The sequence below is a fragment of the Micropterus salmoides genome, unplaced genomic scaffold (genome assembly GCF_014851395.1).
Source record: "Micropterus salmoides isolate LMB-PRFRI ecotype aquatic unplaced genomic scaffold, ASM1485139v1 Ms_hic_scaffold_1, whole genome shotgun sequence".
Taxonomy (NCBI): domain Eukaryota; kingdom Metazoa; phylum Chordata; class Actinopteri; order Centrarchiformes; family Centrarchidae; genus Micropterus; species Micropterus salmoides.
In genome coordinates this window covers 31505812-31528249 of record NW_024040040.1, presented here as the reverse complement: position 1 = coordinate 31528249, position 22438 = coordinate 31505812, and the positions used below count along the sequence as shown (strand labels likewise).

At 39.7% G+C, this 22438-nt stretch overlaps 1 protein-coding gene across 1 annotated transcript in view; it reads left to right on the top strand.

Moving 5' to 3' along the window:
• The first annotated feature begins 1180 nt into the window (after positions 1-1180).
• waca (WW domain containing adaptor with coiled-coil a) overlaps positions 1181-22438 on the top strand; it is a 35749-nt gene continuing 14491 nt past the window's right edge. The window contains exons 1-6 of the mRNA XM_038723929.1: positions 1181-1407; positions 1602-1632; positions 2497-2689; positions 15170-15261; positions 18173-18288; positions 18394-18509. Of these exons, the coding sequence (XP_038579857.1) occupies positions 1367-1407; positions 1602-1632; positions 2497-2689; positions 15170-15261; positions 18173-18288; positions 18394-18509 (589 nt within the window). The 5' untranslated portion in view covers positions 1181-1366. The remainder of the gene's footprint in view (positions 1408-1601; positions 1633-2496; positions 2690-15169; positions 15262-18172; positions 18289-18393; positions 18510-22438) is intronic.

Here is a 22438-nt window from a genome sequence, read left to right as displayed (position 1 = left end):
GTGCTTACAATAGAAGCACCCCCTTTTGTTCCCCCTTGTCACTACATTTAAGTGCGTTGTGTTCCAAAACGCTGAACCACAGCTTCTTTTGTCCTCAGCCTGGGATATTATGTGGGATATATTGACTGAGAACAATGGGCCGAGTAGCCCTCCTCTGACAGATACTCACTCTGAACCATCAATACAACCTGGTCACAGCCACAGCATGTGAAGAGACTGCTGTTTCATTTCAACTGGCTGGACTTGAAAATTATCATTGGATTCCAGGAAAATGCCCAAGTTGGTACTTGTGGTACTCTGTAATGCTTCGTCTTAGATATATAGCTATACTGTTACTTATAAAGTGAAAATGGGATTTGTGATGCGAACATATAGTAATCATGATATCGTTTTGGTGGATAGTCTGTAGTTACACAATTATCACAGCAAAGGTTGTAATCTCTCGGGGAATATGGGAGTATTTAGTATTAATTTACCTTGCCTGCGATGTCAATGTATAACCACTAGATGTCAGGAGCGAACAAGTCACTGCTTGCCTTTATTGGCCTATAAAACATTATTGCATGATTGCAAATTGACTACCTTAATAATTTATAATAATAATTATAATAGTTGGGTTTTTGTTATTGTAGATTTGTAGATTATATTTTATCAAACGCAACAGCAAAAATGAAAGGGTTAGGGCTACAAGTTTTTGAGACGACTTGATTCCACTCCAGCCACTGTGTCCCGGATGTTGCCATCGGAAGGGGGAGGTGGAGAATGGGGGTTGCAGTCAAGGTTGCCAGCTATGTACAATACCCACATTTGGCATTCGTATTTGATAGGGTTTTCTGAAATACTCAATTACATGGGAGCGCCATTGACAAAATCATAATCCTGACACCTGAACGTACTTGGGGATTTGAAATTGTATTCCTCCCAAATTTGTGTTACAAACACAGTGCGTATTAAGGAAATGTGCAAATATTTTAGTGTAAGTAGTAGTTGATGAAAGAAGAATATGCACATATAAACCAACAAACAATAGCACCTCTTGTTTGTTAAATGACATACCATGATTGACATTTTTCGTGCTAGTAATGACTTAGACAGGTCTTCGCATACTGGTGAATGTCTAATATCTGGCAACCCTGAGCGCAGCTCTACTGCTACGTTTCCTCGGCAGATAGATACTCGGCTGTATGTGTCTGAGTGGGAGATGGACTGAGTGAGGGCGCTCTTCCGACCAGTGCTGCCGATAGCATTGAAATACCCACTAGCTAGGTTGAAATAATTGACGATTTCGGGTCGCTGAATCAACAAGAAAACATAGTACCGTTATCAATCTTTCACATCCCACTCCAAACACACTAACACGGCATTGATGGTAATGTATGCAAGGAAACAACCGAGACTCGGCGATGGGTAAACATCTTTTTAACGTTACTTATTCAGATTTTCCTTTTCCTCGTAGCTACGCTTTGACAATCCGCCATTTTTATTGAAACCAAAATAAGTGTTTGGAAACTTGCACGTTCAGCTGTTGCAGCACTTTGAACTATTACTCAACGTTGACACTACAAGCTTCATATTCACAATTGTTTTCTTTATATTTGCAGGTGCGACCGAAGAGATTCTCAGCCCTATCAGGTACTTGTTAGCTAACCCTAGCTTGCTAGCAGCAAATAAGATTAAAATGGACACTCTAGTTCAGGCTTCTAAAGAGCACAGCAGGCCCCAGTCAGTGCGGAAAATAAAGTGAAAAAGTAAACGATTAGGTTTGAAATTTCATTCTGGGCGCTGCAAATATTTCCAAATGTAAATATTGTCAAGTAAAGACAACATATACTCAATGTATTCGTCGAATTCAACTGTTTCGTAAAATGTACGGGATAGTTTTATTGAAGCTCAAAGCTAATGATAGCCTGTTACTGTTAGCTTGCATGCTAGCCAGTCCGATTAGGGCCTGACCGCAATCTGTCATTTTAAGGATATAGCTAGCTAAGCTCTCGAAACATCAACTTGCTCGAAAGATATACTGTAAACTAATGTACTAACAATTAAATTCATTATGTTGTTAATAAGCACAAACGAAGGCTAACACTAATTTGTCTGTTAAAACTGTCTGTTTACTTTGTCATTATCAGAAATGATAAATGTGTCAGCATAACGTTATATAAATATATTGTTACCAAGTGAGAAACTACTGAACAGCCATTCTAGCATACGGCTACTTTGTAATGTTGCAAACGAAAGAGCTAACAGAGACAAAGCTGCTGCTTTCAAATAATGAATAATATAGCTACATGAATGGAGATTAGCCCTGCAAATTAATTCCAGAAATTTTAAAATAAGGATGCATAAGTATTTGTAGTATGTTGAGCAGCCAAACTTGATGTTGAACAAGATGCTAACACTGGTTTGAGAAACCTCATCATGATGATGACAAAAGGATGAAATAATTGTACACACAAGATACTAGATTGTAGTGAGGTGTTGGATTTGTGTCTGCAGACTCTCAAATACTCGTCCAAGAGCCATCCAGGAGGGGACCACCGACATGAAAAGATGCGAGACTCATCAGATGTCACTCCTCCCTGCAAAGTGCTCAAGAGGTCTGACAGCCCTGATAACAAACACGTCGACAGCACAGGGCACAGCAGAGCAAAGGCTGTCCACACACACCGGGCCAGAGACAGGGATGGAGGTGAGACACAGTTGTTATTGAGAATCAAAAGGGTGTAATGCTGCCATGTAAGCCAGAAACAGGGGGTTGCTTTTCCTACTAATGTGCTACCTTTAAAACTGAGAGCTTTAACACTGAAACTTATTTTTATTTACCCTCTGACATAAGTAAAGTCTGCTTTATGCGTGTTTATATGATGAAGTAGTAGATATCCCAGCTGTTGTAGTTTGGACCAAACAGAAAATAGATGCGCAGATGAACTTGAGCAGCAACCAACTGAATTTCTATTAAATCAAGAAGCGTTTTATTTTTACCAGTTGGACAAACCACGGCTGTCAGCAGTTGGTTTAACAGCCATTGTGGTTTTAATAATTGTTACTAACCTTAGATGTTTTGTGAATGTGTTTGGATACTAATGCTGTGTAGTGAAAAGTAAGTCCCAAAAACACACACAGCCCAAGCATCCAGGTATTGAAGGAATTATCTTGTGAGAGGGGATTTGTGTCTTTTTGCATTGTGTAGGGGTTATATACCTGAATGTGTACATTAGCTGGTCACTGACAGTATGTCAGAAGGATATTTTATCGATGTTTGAAAAGTGCTTTTTCAGTGATGGAAAGTGGAAGTCAAAGTTAGACTGGTTTTAATCTTGTTGGAGATACAGTATTTTTTTCTAACATAAACATAAGGAAACAAAATATTCTATTTTTTCTCAAAAGTTTATCAATTGACCGTCAGTTTGATCCGTCCATGCAGTGTATGAGAAAGCATTATTGGAATGTATAATCTTAGTTAAATGTGAGAATACTGTTGAGTTGCTAGAGGGGAGTTTGCATAACATGATGTTTTGTTTAGTTAGTTTTTCAAAGTGATACATTAATGAAACATTTTTGAACTAATGTTGAACAGCCGCACTCACAGTTCTGTGTGTCTAGTAACTATGGATAGTATTGCAGGGTTTCCCTCGCTAACAGAGGCCCGGTAGAGATGTTGCCAATGGGGTGGGTTACATTGTAGATCTACAGTTGAAAATATGACCCTGAGGAACATAAATAAAAATAATTTGTGTACAGGTTTTAAGAGACACTGTGTTGCATTTTATTTTGATATCTCTGGCATTGAAATGGCGTCTAAGGCTTCAGACACTAACACAGGCTTTAAAAAGCAACAGTACCAAAGTAAGAGCTTTGATTATTTCAGCAGGCTTCTGTTATTAGTTTAAGGTTATGGACTACCCCTTATTGGCTACTCATAATGAGTGCCTTTTGGTCTAGACAACATCAATCTTTCTACTATCGGCTTCGTGTGTCATTACATTGCAGGTCAGGTGGTTGTCATACAAGTAGTGTTAACTGGTGAAATATATATATATTTTTTTTGTTGTTGTTGTTTCACTGTCAAATCAACCAAGTGTCGTTTTACATAACACGTGTGAACAAAAAAAAATAATTTACAACTTGACTGGAGAAAAGAAGAATACAGATGTAAACAATATTGATATAATTGTTGGTTGCAAAAAACACAAAGACCACATTGGATGACTGACTTTTTTTTCAGTCTGACAGTTTCAGTATGTTTTATCAGTTAACCTAAACGAAGATCTATCATCTACCAGAATTTACACCCTGATTTCAAAGTTGAACTGTATCACACGTGAACTGATTTAAGATATTTCAGCTTGTAGTTTATAAGTACAATAGGTCAAATGACTACCTGTAATGTTAAAGGTGTTGCTTGTAGTGATGAACCCACAGATAATTATCACCCCACTCAACAGTCCCTCTCAGCTCTGTGGAACGTTTCTGTATCTTCCAGCTCATTGTTTTCTGGCCCACAGCTTTACTGTTTTGGTTTACTCTTACCACTGTCATTAGCCCTGTTTCTAGCCGCAGCAGGCAGCTATTCTCACGAAGCCATCAATAATATACCTACTGTACACTACCTTCCCAGCGTGAAATAGCAGACAAACAGTTAGCAACTAGCTAGTGAACATAGCGGAGTGTTTTGCAGCTATAGACCCAACTAATTATTTTTAGGAGTCAGTGGATACCAAAACAAAATAAGCCATGTGTCAAATTTGATTGAGCTTATTGAGGATTTCTGACAGATTGCAGCGTCAAATTATTTAGTTGATCACTTCTGTTCACCTCATTTTTAGCTTGTGAACATTGTAGGCTGCTACTCAAAATAAAAATAAAAAAATCTGTTTTCACAGCTGAAATGTGAATACGGATTTTTACCAAATCTTTTTAATTTTTTGTTGTTCATAAGTTAAGTTGCTTGCAAATGTTGACAGCTGCACCAAATTATATTTGGTAAGACATTTCAAAAGCTTTGGTTCCTATAGGTTTGTTAAATGCAACTCTAGTCCTGAGCTGGTTGGTATGGTGGTCAGCAGTGGCAAACAAACTCACTGGGTAGTGAAAGTGATGTTCCCTCCATATTCCAGTTATAAGTAGTCTCAAATACTACTTTTTTTTCTTTTCTTTCTTTTACATTTTTTATTGTTGCTCTGTCCAAAGTACTGTTGGAAACATTTTAGTACTTTAGATGAGCACATATGAATCTTTGAAATGCAGTTGAAAATTAATTCTGTATTCATCCTTGTATGACCTGCTTGCCAATCACACGCACCATGCTTCTATGGGTCCTACTCACCAATCAGAGTGGGCACAGGGTGTGTACATTTTATAACAACAAATGAAACTTGAGGAAAACATGGGATCATGGCGTCAGGCGTACAGACACAGGCAGCGGCTGTGCCACGGTCTTGTTCGGCGTCAGCTCACACTGAGATCTTTCAGCAGCGGAGCATTTAGCCTGCGCTATGTTTTTGACGCGTTGTTTATTTGTCATTTTGTGTGCTTTAAGTACAGATAACAGCTCTCAGTGAGCCCGTTTTGTTCCGCTCTGTGCAGGCTACACATCCCACATGGAGCATTTCAGGATAAGAGCATTTTGCCTGTCTGATTTTGCTGACGTGTTCAGATTTTGTTAATTTGTTCAGTTGTGCTTGCTTTTTGTGCTTCTACCGTGGTTGAGTAGGCTACATAGTTGAATTGTTTCTTTTTTGTCTGTTTTAACTGTTTATTATTATTTATTATATATGTGACCTGGGGCCTCTACCACGGAGTGAGTTCAATACACCCAGGATATCTTTTAGGTATCTGGCTCTGGGCGGTGAGGCAATGTCAAAGTCAATGTAAAGACGCGATTTCCTGTTGGGCGGCGCGAAGCGTTGCAAAGGGGGCAGTGCCAGCGATGCGAAGGAAGGAATTGGAGTTGAATATTTTCAACTCAAGCGAGAAAGTCGCTTGACGCTGAGTCGAGATAGCCTATCAGCGTTGAGATTGTCCGTACGTCACCGACGGCTTCAGAGCTTTGTGTGGAGAGGGCCGGGCAGAGCGGAGCTCCAGCTTTTGGACAAATCAACACCTGTAGTCGGACTGGATTATGCTCTGACAACTACGCCGTTTGGAGTAAATGCTTTTTATGAAATTAGCTTTTTACTTTAGTTTTTGGGATTACAACGTTGATTTATCTTCACACGAGCTTCTTAGCCGCTAGCTTCCATGCACATCCGGTTCCACTGTTATCATGGTTTGGCAGGCAGAGCTCTGTTGGACTACTAATTCATATTTATATAAAAAAACGAACAAAACTGGACATTGCTGTGAGAAAAGAAAGCGAGGAAGTTGAACTACCTGGTGAGTTCAGAAAACATGTCTGTAACTTTATTCCAGCTATCATTTTACTTTACTGTGACCAAGTTAGCATAACACAGCCCTGATCAATCCAAACTCCATTCAGAAAACAAACATTTTAGAAGTTGTTGTCCTGCTGACAGACCTGACAAAGCATGAATTCATATGTTTAACAAATCTGCATCATATTGTAGTTATTTCGGCATCGGTTTGATCCGTTTATTGCTATTTAATCACAGCAAAATGTTTACTTTGGGTTCATACAGCTGTAGTATTGGCGAGTTGTGGTTATTGCATTGTGTGTGAACGCTCAGCAATAAAACCCCTGTGAGGAAGGCGTTGCATGGATTAAATTTGCGTTTGGTCTGAATGCTGCATAAGTAACGCAGCTGACACATGCAGGGAGACAGAAAATCGCAGACAGTGTGAATGCCTGAGTGAAGAGGCGTAGTCTATAATAAGAATGCGTTGATTTGATGTGTTCTTAAGAGCTGTATGAAAATATCAGCCTTATTCTTTCAGCTCGGCTGTGTGTCGGTGTTTCCACATTGAAAGACTCGATCTCTCTTTAAAAAAGTTCTTGTCACTTCAAAATTATGTTTTAGGCTAATTTATTTATCATCATCAAGTGTTTCAAACATTGTTCTAAATTAACTTCAGAAAAGTGCTCAAAGAGTGGTTGAAAGACTGAATTTCAACGTTTAGGCTACTGAAAACTACTCAAATACACATCGCAAAAGGTGGGGCAGAACATGACCAGTCTCTGTAGTAGGCCTATAAGAAAGCTACTAACCTAAAATACATAGCCTATGTTCATATTAAAATTTATTTCAATATCCCTCATAATATTCAGCCTCACATATGGTAAGAAAAATTAAATCCATTTATTTTAACAGCTGTGACAGACTGTGTGAAGCGGACTGGGGAGCAAATACAAAATGTGAAACGCAGTTAGTAGGCTTACTGTAAAAACCTGTAGGCCGTATAATAGCCTAAGGCTTTTAGTCAGTTCAGTCTCTGTAGGATGATATTGCTATAGCCTACAAGAGTTTCTCCGTATCACCACAGCAAATATAAAAGCAGCCTATAAAACAGTCTGTGGGATTTCCTACAGATGATGATGTCATTTTCCAAGAGAACTGATTGGTCAGTAGGCGGCGTTTTCTTAGAGTTGATCTCTTATTTGGAGCATAACCTGCAGGTTAGCTGTTCAGCGTAAGTTACCATGGTGATCTGCCCTGGTAAGAAGTGAACCACCATTGTGGTACTGAAAACCCAGGGTTAACCCCGAAGGTACCTGGATAAGCTCAAATCCTGCTTTGTGGTACAGGCCCCAGGAGTCTGCACAGGGTATTTTATTTTGAAAATTGACTGGATTCTCTCTGCCTGTGTGTCTGACTTCCTGCCCGGTTCATCTGCTCTGTGCTGCTTGTCGCGGCTTCCGTCAAATATTAGACTGGCACTAAATATCGAACTTAAAAAAATAATAATCGCAAATTGAATCATAATCACGATATCTGGCAGAAAAATTATTACAATTACATTTCTCCCCCCAAATCGTTCAGCCCTAATACAGACCGTACTAGTCGTCGAGAACACCACGCTGGTCCAAGGAGCATATTCTGTTGTCCTTGAAAGTTGATATGTTTTGGCGCTGGGAGAGTGGCGTGTTCTGACGTGTAAAGATGCTGCCAGTGTGCGCTGTGCTGGATTTGTTGTAGAAAACAAGTGGGTGTTTTGATGGATGTCATGCGCCACCATCATGCATAAGAGTTCTTTTTCCCTCTATCAAGCTGGGTTCTGTGCCGTGTAAAAAGGATGAATCAAAAGCTTTTAGGACAGTTAAACCATGTAAGCTCATTAAATGGTCTGTTGTAATTTCAGCTGCAGGTGAGAGGTCTATATATGCTGTTGGCTTCCTTCATATGACTGTTTTTAATTGCAGGCTGGGGTATGTGTAGTCTGTTATTAACCATCTCTGGTAATATTGCCAAAATGCCACCTGTGTAGTTGCTGTTGAAGATGTAATCATGTATTCTTCAGGAAGATGCAGCAGCTCTGGCTACAAAAAAATGGTGACATTGTGCCACAAAGGGCTGTGAAAGGGTGATTGGTTTATATAATGTAATGTAATAGCATAATAAATAACACCCTTTCAAAGATTAACTGAATTTTTTATTCTTAAGAATAATCAGACATAAAAACACACAACCTGCACCTCTGTGCAGCTTCAAATCCCACTGGAAGCGTATCAGGAGCAGAGAATTTTGCCTGCCCAACGTGTTGACTTGTTTTTAATTTGTCCTTTTTGTGCATCTCCTACCGGGCACAGCTCTCTGCGACCTGTTTTTGTTCTGTCCACTGTGGGCTTCATACCCCACGGGGGCATTTCAGAAACAGAACATTTTGCCTGCCGGATTTTTCTGACTTGCTCAGATTTTGTTGATTTGGTAATTTGTCCTTGATTTTTGTGCTTCTACCGTGGCTAAGTAGGCTATGCAAATGTTTTTGTTTTGTTTTTTTATTTGTTTTATTTGTTTTAATTGTGGTGTTGATACACAATCGGGAGTCTGTACAGGGTGTTTAATTTTGAAAATTCACTGGATTCTCTGCTTTGTGCTGCTTGATGCAGCTTCTCCACGGAGCGGAGAGCCACTTCTGAAACTCGCTGCAGCGCATCTGGTGGAATCACAAGCGTGTAGAATGGGCGTGATCAGCTCTGGCAGCCACATCGCAGCCAGAACACGACTGAGCCATGCAAGGTATCCAGCCTTACATTACAGCGTTACAGTCTTTCTGGCTGGAGTTGGACAGTCTTAGGGAAAAACACCTATTCGCCTTGAGTAACACGTTAACTTAACCTGTCGCTATCTGCTATGAGTGTGTGTAGGAGCTGCCTGAGCCCTGCTTAGACACAGAGAGCAGAAGAGAGGAGAGAGCTGGGTGACTGGCTGAAATGGTTTAACGTTCAATCTTACGTAAACAAACACAAATGTAAACACAATGGGCAATATCGAGGTCAGCAAAAATGATCAATCTCATGTCCATATATCATACTATAAGTCAATAATGTAATTATCATGACAGGCCCACATTTATGTAATACTTAATTACTTAAAGCTATTCTCACTAATTGCTAACTAAGGATGTCCCCATCATCAAAATTTGTAGTTCAGAATAATTCCTTTAGTAAAGCAATTTAAATATATTTCAGCGTTTCCCGTAGTGGTTTATTGTGGAGGCCTCCTACCACAGCTGAAATGCAGAGTCATCTAGTAACCACATTAATAGGGTGAGTCCAGATAGCTGGTTCCATTTTTAATCCATTTACTGGTTGGTATACTAGGCTCTCCAAGGTCAGATGCTAATGAATTTCTTATGATTGATCTCGTCTTGCTCTTTTAGTATTGGTGAAGAGCAATGTAGTAAACATTCAGATAGAAAGCATCTCATTTGTAGCTGGCCTGACTGTTGCTTCGACTGGTTAAAATGTCAAACTTCACCTAGAGTAGATTAATATCAGCTGTAGCTAATTAAGTTAATTCCATAATGGCTAAAATGAGACTTTTGGCTGCTGTCAAGTTCCAAGTCTGTAACCAGCCAGAGATTGGTTGTGAGTGAAAGGACACACTATTGCTTAACAACACCGTGCAATTGCGAGTGTACTGTGTGTTTATGTAGTCCTACAAGACCAATGGAGTGGCAACTGTTCTCTCAAGAAGTGACCTAGCTAATCGCACCACATCAATTTCAGAAGTGTCTTCCAGTTCAAACTTTATGTATATAATATCAATATTTTATGTACTGTACTTCAACTAAATAGTTTTATACTGGGATCTCCAGAAATTTGAGCAGTGCTTACCGCCTTCCAAAACCAATTTCCATGGGGAAACCTTTCTTTGAACAAAGTTCAAATGCATTTTTCCACTAACGGCAGCACTTCATATGTCCGGTACACGTACACAATCCTGCTGAAATAGAAGCATTAAGTTTTGTTTTGTTTTTTTTGTCTAAATGATGCTATTTTTGCACACACGCATCAGTAATTGAAACTGCTGGCTGCTGTTAGTGTTGTGTGCACTGTGGTTCACTTGTAGGCCACTCACTTACTACACTGTGGTTGCAGTGTTTCAGTGGAGTATAATGCAGAGTTTTGCTGGCATACACAGAGCAAAATATAAGAAGTGGATCAGGCTTTATATAACTGAACAGTCCCTCCAAACTGCCTGGATGTCCTGATGTATAAATTGACTCCTGACAGGTTATTTTTATTTAATTACCTGTAATTAAGTGCAGGTGTATGTAGGTTGTCAACCCATATATGTGCCATCCTAACATACCCTGTGTTGGGACCATGGGTTAAATGAATGGTCTCTGTGTAATTTCATCTGTTTAAACTAACAGATGAAAATACCAAAGGTGAGTAGGATTAAATGTAACAACGAGGTGACCGGATGAACCAAAGTTTGGAAACATACCTCAAGGCAACATTGTTTTGGGCTGTAACCACTCCTGAATGCCCAGATGTTGGAATGTGCTGTTCCAAATAGGGATGAAACGATTACCGGTTTAACGGTAAACCATGGTAAAATTCCCGACGGTTATTATTACTGTACACATTTAAATTACCATGATAACCGGGTACGGTTAACTGCGCTGTTATAATCTCACAGCAAACACTGTCCAGCGTCTCCCAGACTTACGCGCAGAATGCAACATGGGTTTGTTTGGGTCAATGACAACACGGCGGAAGACAACGCTGCGGAGATTCTTCAGTCTCTGACGTCCGGTTGTGTTTTAGTTTTTTATGAGAAAATAACCTTTATAGTGAACGCAGGGTGAGTAACTTTTAGCTTTGCTTTGTCTCTCTGACTTGCTAACAGCGTGTAAACTGAAGCTCTCAGTGTTGCTGCAATTGGAAAAACGCTACACTTTGTTCTGTTGCTGTGTGCGTCGTGTGTCGGCAGAGTCTATTCGTCCACTGCACATGATAACACGTTACGCAGTTTAGTCAACCAACCAGCATCATCTAGAAACGCCACAGACTCCTCTGTATTTACAGTGGGTACGGAAAGTATTCAGACCCCTTTAAATTTTTCACTCTTCGTTTCATTGCAGCCATTTTCCCAAAATCAAAAAAGTTCATTTTATTTCTCAGTAATGTACACTCAGCACCCCATCTTGACAGAAAAAAACAGAAATGTAGAAATTTTTGCAAATTTATTAAAAAAGAAAAACTGAAATATCACATGGTCATAAGTATTCAGACCCTTTGCTCAGTATTTAGCAGAAGCACCCTTTTGATCTAATACAGCCATGAGTCGTTTTGGGAAAGATGCAACAAGTTTTTCACATCTGGATTTGGGTATCCTCTGCCATTCCTCCTTGCAGATCCTCTCCAGTTCTGTCAGGTTGGATGGTAAATGTTGGTGGACAGCCATTTTCAGGTCTCTCCAGAGATGCTCAATTGGGTTTAAGTCAGGGCTCTGGCTGGGCCATTCAAGAACAGCCACGGAGTTGTTGTGAAGCCACTCCTTCGTTATTTTAGCAGTGTGCTTAGGGTCATTGTCTTGTTGGAAGGTAAACCTTCGGCCCAGTCTGAGGTCCAGAGCACTCTGGAAAAGGTTTTCGTCCAGGATATCCCTGTACTTGGCCGCATTCATCTTTCCCTCGATTGCAACCAGTCGTCCTGTCCCTGCAGCTGAAAAACACCCCCACAGCATGATGCTGCCACCACCATGCTTCACTGTTGAGACTGTATTGGACAGGTGATGAGCAGTGCCTGGTTTTCTCCACACATACCGCTTAGAATTAAGGCCAAAAAGTTCTATCTTGGTCTCATCAGACCAGAGGATCTTATTTATCACCATCTTGGAGTCCTTCAGGTGTTTTTTAGCAAACTCCATGCGGGCTTTCATGTGTCTTGCACTGAGGAGAGGCTTCCGTCGGGCCACTCTGCCATAAAGCCCCGACTGGTGGATTGCTGCAGTGATGGTTGACTTACTACAACTTTCTCCCATCTCCCAACTGCATCTCTGGAGCTCAGCCACAGTGACCTTTGGGTTCTTCTTTACCTCTCTCACCAAGGCTCTTCTCCCCCGATAGCTCAGTTTGGCCGGACGGCCAGCTCTAGAAAGGGTTCTGGTCGTCCCAAACGTCTTCCATTTGAGGATTATGGAGGCCACTGTGCTCTTAGGAACCTTAAGTGCAGCAGAAATTTTTTTGTAACCTTGGCCAGATCTGTGCCTTGCCACAATTCTGTCTCTGAGCTCTTCAGGCAGTTCCTTTGACCTCATGATTCTCATTTGCTCTGACATGCACTGTGAGCTGTAAGGTCTTATATAGACAGGTGTGTGGCTTTCCTAATCAAGTCCAATCAGTATAATCAAACACAGCTGGACTCAAATGAAGGTGTAGAACCATCTCAAGGATGATCAGAAGAAATAGACAGCACCTGAGTTAAATATGAGTGTCACGGCAAAGGGTCTGAATACTTATGACCATGTGATATTTCAGTTTTTCTTTTTTAATAAATTTGCAAAAATTTCTACATTTCTGTTTTTTTCTGTCAAGATGGGGTGCTGAGTGTACATTACTGAGAAATAAAATGAACTTTTTTGATTTTGGGAAAATGGCTGCAATGAAACAAAGAGTGAAAAATTTAAAGGGGTCTGAATACTTTCCGTACCCACTGTATGTCAGTTTTGGGGTCTCACTGCAGTTACTATCACTGTCATCTAAAGACTTGTTTGTTTTCATGTAATTGTCCACGGGGTCATTATATTACTTATTTAATATAAAATATAAAATCTTAATAATGCACATTTAGATGATTTTCATATGTTTACAAACGGTATTTGCTGTTTTATTTTTTATGCAAACAAAATGGCAATTGTATTTGTAGTTTTCAATATAAAACTTGTTGAAATGGTTTCAGTGTTTGTATCAGTACATTTTAATATTTTTTGGCACATTTTTACAATACCGTGATAATACTGATAACCGTGATAATTTTTGTCACTATAATCGTGATATGAAATTTTCATACCGTTTCATCCCGAGTTCCAAACATGGTTTGGATAATGAGAACAAGTTATTGAAGTTCAGTGACCAGTGAGTGTCCATCAGTGCACAGATGTGAGAATTATTGTTATTTACCTGGGGAAAAAAGCTTTTGTTTTTAATGAGATGTCAATCTGTTTTGCCCCAGAGTGTTGTAGTAAAGTTTGGGACAGACATGTTTGGCTTAAAGTGCGTTAAAATCAAATCAGTTTCTTTTTCATCTGATTCAGTTATCTTGTTTTTTGCATTAAAACAAAATTACCTAAAATGTATTTGTTGTGATACCAGGCAACTTTCATTTTATGTTTTTCATTGCACATCTGCAAGTAAAGTAGAGTGAATCCTCTGTTAGATGCCACAGTTGTACAAAGTGAGGCATTTATTTTACACCTATGGACATGCCACAGAATTCTGCTAATCCTGTATGACTGCTGATTGCCGTACTTGCAGGGACAGTGGTGCTCAATGCATTATTCCTCTCATTGTGCTCTATATAGGAAAACCTTGTCATTAGAGGCCTTTATTTCAAGTGCCTTCCCTACTGTCGTCTGCCTAACCGATGTATAATTAACCACCAGAACAATTGTCACAAATTGTGCAAATGTCAAAATATCCTGAAGGGCTTACACTTGTAGCATCTAATAGTAGTTGGGCAGAGCTGAGAAGATAGTAAAGCAAAAGCAGGTTCAGTCTCGCGGCGTGTTTAGATCAGAATCATCAGGAAGGCAGCTTAGTACTTGGACAGAGATTGTTAACTTGGGTGTTGTGTTATGCAAACCAGTGTAGCAACAGTTGTAGGTAATGCTGTTACATCAGTGGACTTAAAATATATCTTTATGTTTTAGCTTAGTGATATGACACTGCACATTTCTGTTTATTTAAAAAAACAAAACAAAAGAGAAAATGGTAATGCCGCAACACTATGCTCTTTTGTAGCACTTCTAAAACAGGGTGCCAAATGTACATTATCATGGAACTCACGTACAAATGGAAACACACTTTTAAAAAAATCCAAAATGGAAGCCATGAATTTCATTGTGAAAATCAAGAGATTTTAGATGTGGATTTTGAGCTTTGGGGACCCAAAACAGCATAAAAATTATGACTGTCAGAAATTTTAGGACAGAAGTCCCATAATGCAACATTTACAAACCAAAAAATTTGAATACGAGGTAATGAACCAGAATACACTGGCAAGCTAGCATAATACTACTGCTAAAAATACAGTTACCTTCAAGCGTTACGCTGACGTATTTGCAACAGAAGTACGTTAGGTCTGTAAGTGGGAAGAGAGCTGAAGGGGGCCGATTCAAGTATAATTAAAATGGCGAAATAAGAAACAATTTAGCAGTTAGCAAAAAATACAGATGTAAATTTTATATCGGTATTCAGCCTAACAGTACCAGGATATGACTTTTTGGTCCATATCGCCCAGCCCTAACACACACTATTAGAACATTTTTTTACTCTGCAAAATTGTGCATACAGCATTATTTGCTGTCTTGACACTTTGTTTTAACCAATAGGAATATTCATTGTAACTGAGGAAACATCTACAAGTTGAAAACATTTAATATTTGACCACATTTTTTCTTTCCTTTCAGTGAGGATAGGTGGCTGCTGTTGGCATTTTATTGTACTTCTCAGTCAGGCTTTTCACAGTCTCTGTGAACTTGGTACATTATTATTTGCTGTTACTGAAGATGTCTTTCCTTCTTCTTGTGTTTTGTTGCAGGGACCAGTTATTCTCCACAAGAAAATTCTCACAACCACAGTTCCCTTCACAGCTCCAACTCACATTCTAACCCCAGCAAGACCTCAGACACAGTAAGTGTTGCCTCTGCCATAGCATGGATGATGGCCTAAACGTACCTTTTTCCAGTACAACTGCCTGGATTGTTTGCTCGTTTTAGGTTTTGTTGTGTATTCTTGATGGAAAAACATTAAACACACCACCTTTTACCCTCATTCAATGTGATTCGTCAATGATAAAGAAGGCAACATTACAATGCTAATGTTAAAACAGACAAAAACAAGGTCTATATAATCTTTACGTGAAGCACTGCACCACCAAACCGTGATGTAGTTTTAAGGCCAGTTTATACTTCTCCGTCGAATCTACACCCTAGGTACACTGTAGCCTACGCATAGCCACGTGCCCTATGCTGTACTCTACGCTGTAGCCTGACATGCACTTACCCAAAGATGTAACTACATGTCGCGGCATTGCAGAACACAAGAAGTGTGATTGGTCGGCTTGGTAGCACCGCATTTCCTTCAACCCCTCACGCCGTGCACCGTGCTTTTAAGCCAATTTAGCTAGTGGCCAAACCAGACATTTTCCCATAGACTTACATTATGAAAGAAGCGGCTGTAAAATGGTGGATACTCTACTTTAGTCTTAAATTTCAAAGTTTAAGGCCTTAAAGTCTTAAACTCACTGAAGTTTGTGTTGTAGGTCTTAAATAATTTTTGAACAGGTCTTCATTTTCCAACATCCATGTAACGCTACTGCTCACTAAAATGCTTCCGCAGCGCTTTAGAAGCGTTTTTTTCCTCCCGTGGTGTAGTTCTTTCTTTCGCTAGTCCAAATAGAATTCGCTGTATTATGACTACAAAGACCAACATGCAGCTGTCATTGCTGCGAGTGTCTTTCGGATTATACCACAGATTAGAAAACAGATTTATTCTTCAGCTGTGCGAAAGTGCAACCTGTGACCCTTGCCTGAAAGAAACCTTGCTTAGGGTTTTTTAAAACTAGTCTCTAGCAACATATTTGAAGCCTACTGTCGCTTCTTAATGAATGAGCGCCACTACTAAAATTTCACACGATCATTAAAGATTTTCAACGCGGTAACACTGAACGCATGGCTGTGTCCCTCTCCTTCTTCAAAGGATGAGCGAATGTGAGAGAGAGAACATCGAACATCATCAAAGTGGCGGTGAAAGTTAGCGGAGGAAAAGATCAGTATTAAGTTGTCAGGTTACAGCTCTGTCCTGTACTGTACATCTTGATAGTTAAATTATAAAGAAAGGACAGTTGTGACCACAGAGGAGGTGAGGTTGGTAACAATAAAGCAACTTAGGGATGTAAACTAGTGCTTTTAAGCTAATGAGGACATTATTCTTTTGGATTTTGATGCACAAATTAAATGCTTCTAATACAGAAGGGAGGTGGTTCTCATGTTGCCTATTTTTGTTGATGTTAATTTCTACAAATGTATAAAGCAGTAAATTAAGACACAAAAGGCAAACATGAACAATCTAATGATTCTGAGGTCACATTAACGGTGTTTTCCTGCCATTATAAGGTGGTGATGCTTAAAACAGCTTGGTGCTGCGCCATGAATGTAAAATCATTGTGGAGAGCATCAAAACTAACCAAATGACTTTCCCCAGACCAAATGGTTATAATTCAAACCCAGTAGACTTATTTAACAAGTTAAGCTTTTTGGGTATAGTTGATTTAAAATCTGCTCTAGATTTTCCTACTTATCATTCACAGATGTGTTAATAACAGTGTTCCAAAATTATGTGGAATTGCATATTTCTTTATTGGAAAATGTAAACATTTTCTTGGGGGATGACCCCCAAACCCCCAAAACAAAAATACCATCTTAATTGTTTTCATTATACCCCCCTGTGAAAACAAGTTTGAATCCCAATGGACATCATTTTTATTATTTGTAAATGTACCTGCTTTGCACCTGCATCGACTTCTCTTCCCCTTGGACTCACTCACACACCTTTACCTCTGGACTCTCATTGCAAACACAATGTCTTTCCCCACCTCTCTCAGTCTCTCTCTCTGAGTTTCTCCATCAGCAGTTATGTTTTATAAAGACACAGAACATGTGTTTTTTTCTGGATTTCCACCCGTGATCCTTTTCACGGCAGCAGGTGCTCTGCATGCCAGCTTGTTAATTACGTAGCTTATCAGTGTCATCGTCCATCCCGGTGTTTCATTGTTGACAACGTCCAATGCCAATTTTGTAGACCTCACCCAACCCTAATTTGAATACATGTATTTACTCTGCAAGTAATTTTGTGACTGCATTTCCTTTGTATGTTTTTTTTTTTTTTTTTTGATGTTGCAATATAGATCTTACATTTCGTATACAATATGATATAAAAAGGTCTTAAAAAGTCTTAAATTTGACTAGGTGAAACCTGCAGAAACCCTGAAATATGAATGCTCATGATGGCATGGTTGCATGTGTAGTTACTCCATTATCTGTGTGCTGATAATCTGTGTATTGCCATAGAGAAGGATCCGTGAAACTGTATTTCTGAAGTGATTTCTGTTTGCTATGGCTTCAATAAGTTAAATTTTTTATTCTTTGTCATTTGCTATGCAATATTGACTTAAACAACACGATGAAAGTGAAACAATATGATGTGATATCACTGCATTTTATCACATCAGTGTGTAATGGTGACAGAATGCAAGAAATGAGCACAACCTGTGCCCCAGTCAGAATACTATGTCCTTTTTTAAATAGCGAACTGTCTGACTTTGGTTACCTTAACAATCTTGAGCTGTCTGTGAAATGAGCCTTCCCTCACACTTCGAAGCTTCTGTGAAAACAGGCCAGCTATAGCTATCTTCTATCCCCAATATCGCTCATGCATTTCAGATTACATTACAAGTTCTTGCATCAGATTCCCTCAACACACGCACACAGACACAGACAGTCTGGCTGGCCTCATGTTCCTAAATATTTACTCCTTTTCTCAGCCTTATGAACCTGGTGATGACTGGTCAGAGCACATCAGCTCGTCTGGAAAGAAATACTACTACAACTGCAGGACAGAGGTGTCCCAGTGGGAGAAGCCTAAAGAATGGCTGGAGAGGTAGCTATAATCCCTTTACCCAAAACACTTGATTGTACACACTTAATTTTAGTCGGTGTCACATAAAAGTTGGATACATGGCTAATATCTGTTTGTGTTTCACAGAGAACAGAGGCAAAAAGAGGCAACAAAGACTGCGGTTGTCAACAGTTTCCCCAAAGACAGGGATTATAGAAGGGAGGCTATGCAAGCAACAGCAGCCCCTGGCTTTACTGGTGCTAGTAAGTGTTAAATATGCTATTACAACATACATTGTCCTCACCAGTCCGTCTACATTTTGTTGCTTAGCTGGCCCAAAATATCAAGGATGTGTGTTTACCATCTCTACTTGAAGGCCTTTAGCTTAAGCATTGTTGTTGTTGGTTAGTCAATGATGACTATTGTTGAGCTGACCTTTGGCTGATGAATGTTAAGGAACTGCTTAGCAAAAGACTACAAATGGCTGAACCATGAATGCTGATGTGGCTTAAAGCAATGTACTGTAGCCGTGCAGTAAAACTAAGCTGATCGTCCCACTGGTGGAATCACAATGGACAAAATCCATTACAGTCTTAGCCAGTTAGTATTGACAGTTTTTATGCACAGATTCAGTACAGTTGATCACGTGTCTGAGCAGGAGAAGAAATAAAACGGCAAGCCAACAGTAATATATCAAGTGCTATGAATAACATTTGTATAATAATCCAGATTTAGTATTTTTCCTCAGTTCCTTTGTATCAAAATACAGAGAGATCCACCTGAAACCATTTGCCATAATAGTTTAAGATACAGTTTGCATGGAAAAGGCAATCATATGAGAAATTCTAGTTGTAGTCTGCATCACTGCCGCCGCTGGGTAACAAACTAGGGTAGTGTATTTGCTAAGCTAGGCTTGGAACAAGCCTCATAAAAAACGTATGTTGTACAACAGCCCTAGAGCTGGCAAAAGTCCGCTGGATGGGAGCTCTGGGTGCAGACAACATGGAATGAAGGTAACCATTGTTCATTTGCACATACTACCCACATTGTAATGATACCAAGCTGGCTGAAAATCGGCAGTTTCCCTTTAAGGTAGTTTGTGTATTCACTAGTGTAGAGTATTGCGTCACAGCAGTCACTTAAAATGAAAGATTCCTTCAAGTACAGCTGTCTTCTCTGTTGTTGTTGTTGTTATAAGACCTAATCACCCAAGGCTGCTACGAGGCAAGTCCAGGCAAAAAATGCAAAAGTTATTGTAGGCTTGCCAAATCTCAAATGTCAAATCTTTAGTATGTAGTAGAAGACCGTTCTCGTGGACACGTGGAGGGCAGCTTGCCCGTAGCATCAGCTATTAAATAGTATGGGTGTGATGAGATCTTGTGCCAAGAGATTAAAACGTGACGAATCTCGTCAGGTTAAATGTTGTCTTGTGAAACTCAGTTGATACATTTCACATGCGGTCACGCCAAAAATCAATTTTCTCACTCAGCGAAAAACTAATTTATAACTGATAACGTCACTCACGGAGTGAATCAACTCTGCCCTGCTGATGCAACACCGGCGTACGACATGATAGTAATCATGTGAACTTGCTCGTGCTGTGAGTTGCAGCCAGCTTGTGACGTAGTGGTAATGTAGCTGGTAGAGTTTTGCAATACAAACATCTAAAAACTGAGCTGCAACCTTGCTCTGATCAGAGGTGCTGAAGTGTGTGGGTTTGTTGTGAGATTTCTGCCTGTTGTTGGTTTCCAAACATTCTGAAGGGGGATACTACCAGCGGAGCAATAATGCACAGCAGAGTATAGGCCAGGTATTTTGATTACTTATTAAAGGATTCCTTATTAAATGATGATGCTATTCTAGTAATATACTGATGACTTACTGAAACAGAGGAGCTATTTATTATTCATTTATCAATGAGGTGAAAAGATGCCACAATCGCATTTAAAGAGGTTAAGGTTTAAGTTTTTCCTGCAGAATAACTGACACTACCCACACAGCCATGAAGTCTCTGGCATCTGCCGATGTGGTTGCTTTTAAGAGGTTGTTGGAGTTGTGAGCTTTTTTGCTAGCGTGCTGACTTTGATATAATGGTGTGTGTGCAGTGCGCTGAGCCCCGCCCTCAGTGAAGCCCTCTGTGAAGAAAACGCTTATAACGCTAGGGAAACCCCCAATATTTTCATAAATTGCATCCACATTTTGGCAGATTCCATGATATTACGTGTTGTACAGTTCCATTTATATTATCAAATTCCGCTATTTCATTTGTGTTTTCGGTATAGCGGAAATCAAAGGGCCCGTCAGGGGGGGGGGCTCTGTTTATATGGAGCAAATTACGTTTTCTATTTTCAGTTAAATGTATTACACACCAGTTGCCAGTGACTGCTTTACAATAATTGTTAGATAACGTAAAACTTCAATTAATAGCCGAGTCCCAAATAGCCGCCTACCTCCTTTATAGCTGCTTCTAAGCTGCTTAGATCGTTAATACAAAAATTAATCTTTAAACGTATGATCAATATGTCAATATGGACCTGCTGAACATCGTTAGTAAGGGTGCTCCGATCGATCGGGTAACGATCATAATCGGCCGATAATGGCTTTAACTAGTTTGATCGGTGGTTGCTGAAATGCCGATCAGATGATGCAGTATTCACCAGACAAATTTTCAACGGCAGCTAAAATGTTTCACTGCGCTGTTTTCAAAGCTAGCTTGCACCAAAGTCCTTCTCAGACAAGAAGGGATTAATGTGCCCACATAATCATTTATAATTAGAGTTATCAGACAAGTGCAGCAACACGCAGGAGCGATCATGTGAAACTGCCGCTGTCTGTGCTCATCTCACTCACACGCCACCCGCAACCTGAGTTTAATAGACACAGCGCATCAGGCAGAGAGAGAGACTGATCCTTCAGTGTCAGTTTCCTGATGCAAAGAGCGGCGCCACTCAATCAGCTGACAAAACAGAGGACTTTATAAAACGATGACACACACTCATATTTGGCTTTGTGAGTCGGTCTTATCTGTCATTCAAAGCAAAAACACGCTGCTTTAAGGAGTTTTAGTTTTGGTATTTTTATTAAAATATAAGTACTTTGTAAATAACCCTTAACCGTTAGCCTAGCCTACTGTGCATGTCGCTGTATTTACTTTGCGACAACTCCCAGTCTGTTTTCAGCCGCCGTCTTTCAGTAACAGTTCCACTTCGTTGTCGGTCAATGCAAAAAAAAAAAAAAAGAAACAAATCTGGTGTGGTTCTTGGTCTGTATTAATTTCTTCTTTCGCTAAATCGTCTGCTACAGCAGAGTAGACCATGTGCTTCATGTTTACACTGGCACGCGCATGCCCAGTGTAGCTACCTGAACGGCCACTAGATGTGTTTTCAGTCGTTTTAATATAAACAGAGATCAACTCTGATACGCAGCTGAAACGCTGCTGTGGACGGAGAAGATCGTTTTCGTTATAAAACTGTTTTAAAAACGTAGCAGTGTGGATGTAGCCTCACATTACCACACTCCTCTCTCTACTCCTCATGTCAACTCTCCCGTTTCCCCGAGATTCACATATTTATATATATCATTTTCGTAATTTTCTGTTCTCACCCGGTATCCACCCGTTAAATGTTTCACTGTAAATCTCCCGTATTTTTAACCTTTATGAAATCAAATAAAAACCTTGTTTGCTACTCTCCCTCTGGTAAAGTCGGTGGCAGCATGTAAGATATGTAGACTGTGCTTCTTGCACAAGGATAAAAAATGAAAACAATCCACTGAAATGATATAAGGCCTATAGCCTACAAACCATAGAAAATTATAATGAATATAGTAGCCTATGTAATAACAATTGACTGTATAATATGGAATTTACATTGTAGCCTATTTTTATTTATTTAAATTTTCCTTGCTTTCAAATCTCACTGAAGGCAGTTTTGACTCCTCTCTGTAGCCCTTCTCCCTCTCTCTGCTCCTCTCTCTCTCTTAAAGCCCACAGAACCTGCCTGAGCTTTCCAGAACCCTGGCTACAGCCTTTTTTTTATGGTTTTTATGGTTGTAGTAAATTTATAAAGATGCTGTTTGTTCTGTTTTTGTAGTTATTCCGCAGTAAAGCTATATTTGTTAAGCTATAAGATGTTCACAGTAACCAGGCAAAGGCTGCTATGGTTTAAGTCTCTTACACAGATTGAGTGGAATT